The sequence below is a fragment of the Humulus lupulus genome, chromosome 8, assembly GCF_963169125.1.
Source record: "Humulus lupulus chromosome 8, drHumLupu1.1, whole genome shotgun sequence".
In the NCBI taxonomy this organism is placed as follows: Eukaryota; Viridiplantae; Streptophyta; class Magnoliopsida; order Rosales; family Cannabaceae; genus Humulus; species Humulus lupulus.
This window is the reverse complement of record NC_084800.1, coordinates 130,079,542-130,083,201: the sequence shown is the minus strand read 5'-3', so window position 1 is coordinate 130,083,201 and position 3,660 is coordinate 130,079,542. Positions and strand designations below refer to the sequence as shown.

General features: G+C 27.5%; 1 protein-coding gene across 1 annotated transcript; it reads left to right on the top strand.

Moving 5' to 3' along the window:
- Positions 1 to 201: 201 nt before the first annotated feature.
- LOC133796061 (uncharacterized) lies at positions 202 to 798 on the top strand. Its single transcript, XM_062233541.1, has one exon. It carries the CDS (start codon positions 202 to 204, stop codon positions 796 to 798), a length of 597 nt encoding a protein of 198 aa, XP_062089525.1.
- The last annotated feature ends 2,862 nt before the right edge of the window (positions 799 to 3,660 follow it).

Sequence of the window (3,660 nt, the reverse complement as noted above, 5' to 3'; positions counted from 1 at the left end):
GCAGCTTATTTTAATGATGATGTTAGAATTGCTACACTAAAAAATGCTCCTGAAAATCTGAAATTAACATCACCCGATATTTAGAAAGACATCGTTAATGCTGCCGCAGTTGAAACTACCAATATTATTATCAAAGATATTAGAGATTCTCTTTTCTCTATTTTAGTTGATGAATCTCGTGATATATCGACAAAGGAGCAAATGGCTATTGTGTTGCACTATGTGGACAAGAATGGACATGTGATTGAACACTTTATAGGCATTGAACATGTTCCTAACACTACTACTTTGTCTCTTAAGGCTGCAATTGATAAACTATTTTCAAGATATGGATTGAGTATATCAAGACTAAGAGGACAAGGTTATGATGGAGCAAGTAATATGAAGGGTGAGTTCAACGGTCTTAAAGCACTTATTTTGAAGGAAAATCCTTGTGCTTTTTACATTCATTATTTTGCACATCAACTTCAATTAGCGCTTGTAGCTGTGGCCAGAAGACATATTCAGATTGATTCACTATTTTTTTTTACTTCTAGTGTGGTGAATGTTGTTAGTGGGTCATCTAAGCATTGTGATATTCTTCAAGATAATCAGGTTAAAATAGTTGCGGAAGCAGTTGAAAATTGTGAGATTTCAAGGGGGCGTGGTTTGAATCAAAATACTTCTCTTAAATGCTCTGGAGACACACATTGGGGTTCACATTATGGTACGTTAATGAGCTTGATTACTATGTTTTCATCGACAATTAAAATTATTGAAACAATTGTTGATGATGGATCAAGTGAACAAAGATTTTAAGCAAAGAATTTGTTGGAAACGATGCAATCATTTGATTTTATATTTAGTCTCCATTTAATGAGAACCATATTGGGTGTTACAAATGAGTTATCAAGAGCACTACAAAGGGAGGATCAAGATATTTTAAATTCCATGTGCTTAGTTAAGATATGCAAGCAACAATTACAAAACATGCGGGAGAAGGGTGGGATTATCTTCTTGATCAAGTCTCTTCATTTTGCAAAAATAACAACATTAATATTCCCAAGATGGATGATACTTGGACACCTAGAGGTAGACCACGACGCAAATCTCATGAAATTACAAACTTGCATTTCTTTCGTGTGGAGCTATTTTATTCAGTGATTGATATGCAACTTTAAGAGCTAAATAATTGTTTCAATGAGGTGAATTTTGAATTGCTTGTATGCATGTCATGTTTGTCTTTTTTATTTATTCTATGCTTTTGACAAGGAAAAATTAATTTGATTTGCCGAGTTTTATCGAGATGATTTTTCTGCTTTTGAAATCTTGGCACTTGATGATCAACTTGAGACTTACATTGTTGATATGCGCACAAGTAAAGAGTTTGGAGATTTGAAAGGCATTGGTGATCTCACAAAAAAAAAAGGTTGAAACAAGAAAGAATAGGGTATATTAGTTGGTTTATCGTTTGTTAAATTTAGCGTTGGTATTACCTGTTGCTACAACTACAATTAAGAGATAATTTTCTGCCATGAACATTGTGAAGAACAAGTTAGGCAACCGAATGGGAGATCAATAGATGAATGACAGTTTGGTTGTATACATCGAGAAAGAAATTTGTGATGCTGTAGATAATGAAACTATTATGCTACGCTTTCAAAATATGAAAACTAGACGAGATGAATTGTAATTTTTTATTTTGCTAGAATGAGAATTGTAATTGACTTTATATTTAATGTATTATTTTTATATGCCCCACTACAATTGAATCCTGGCTCCGCCACTGGATATCTATATATATATATATATCATTTGATTGTTTATACATCCAAGATTAAGGTTAAATTATATATGCCTGGTTTCGGCGACATATAGCTATCGCAACCTTTTCTTTTGGATATCTGTTTAAGCCTTGCTTCTCGTCTTGTTAAAAGCCAAGTCTTCTACTTGTTTACACCATTTTATATTTTTCTGCTACCTATTATTACAATTATATATAAGTTATTTTAAGTTAATGAAAGTACTATAACTTAATGAAAGTACTATGCATGCATGTAAAGTATTCACGATCCAGGTTTCTCTTTCTCTTGATGCTGCTCATTAATTAAGCTCATTTAATTTTCTTTTCCTTGGTCCGAACTCTTCGATATATATTAAGTAGAAGCAACGTACAATGCATATTTGCTTAGTTTTAAAATCGTAAATATTGTTAATAATTTTAATAAAAAATGGTTGACTATTTTCTTAAATATATATTTAATAGAATGAATTTTAACTCTATAATATACATAAATATTTATATCAATAATCTCTTAATATATGACATTTAAACACAACGTTGACATAAATATATATTTACATGACTATATGACATATATATATAAAATACAATAATATTTAAAAAAATATTAATAATAGAAATAAAATAAAATCATAATGTAGACAGTAGTATATATGCATTCACTATTTTTAGTTTTTAATATATCTCACAATATCCTTTGGTGAATTTGATGAAGAAAAAGAGCTCAAATTACTTGATAAAAAATAAACTATCACACAAATTTATAAGATTAAAAAAATTATGTATGGTTTTATTATTTTAAATAAATATGATTTAATTATTTAAATTATCATAAAATATCTTAAAAATATCCAATTTTAATTAATTAATTTATTTTTGTTTAATTTATGTTTGTTATAGTTTTTGAATTTGGCAGTAATAACAAAAGATTATATATTATATGTTTCATATAATATTAAGTTTAAGTTTAATTAAATTTTATTTGAGTTATAAAATATATGATTTTATTATTTTTAAATAATTATCATTGTAAAATGTCTAAAAAATATCTTATTTTAATTTGTTTACTTACTTATTTATTTTATTTTATTTTACAATCTATTGTTAAATATAATAATATTCTCTTAAAATTAACGGAAAAAAAAAACCGTTAAAACTAAGAATTCCCGTTATCTACACACTTTTTATATAGAAGATATATATATATATACTAGATACAAACAACCTGTAACACACATTTGCTTAGTTTTATTTATAAAATTTATTAATTATATTTATTAAATTTGTATCATTGTCATATAAATTTCAACTCAATAAACAATAAGCATATTAAATGAAAATTAAACCAAAACACTATTTATGATTTTGTTTATATATATATATATATATAATATGATAATATCACTACAAGAATTAAGGATATTAGCGGTGGGCAGGTTCGCTACTAATAAAGTTAGGGTCTGTTGCTACTTCGCATTATCGGCGGGGCTCCGCCGCTAATTCTCTGCCCCCAATTATTGGTCGCTAATAAGGATAATTAGCGGCGGACTGACACAGCCGCTGCTAATTCTACATTATTACCGACGGAGACTAACGGCGAAACCCGCCGCTAATACCTGTGTCAGAGGTAATATTATTAGTCGCGGGGTCTGCCGCTAATAATATTTTTATTATACATTTTAATAAATAGTTTTAAACAAATTAATATTTATTAAATTTAAATATTTTCAAAAATAATTCATAATAAATTTTAACAAAATAACCAATTAATTAATTTAAACATAACTAACATTAAAATTAATTTATAATTTTAACATTTATCAAACAAGCTAATATCGCTATTATCATTAAAAATAAATAAACTATTAATTTAATCA

What these genes read in the sequence shown, in the direction of transcription:
- LOC133796061 (XM_062233541.1), top strand. Translation starts at nt 202, where the DNA reads ATGGCTATTGTGTTGCACTATGTGGACAAGAATGGACATGTGATTGAA.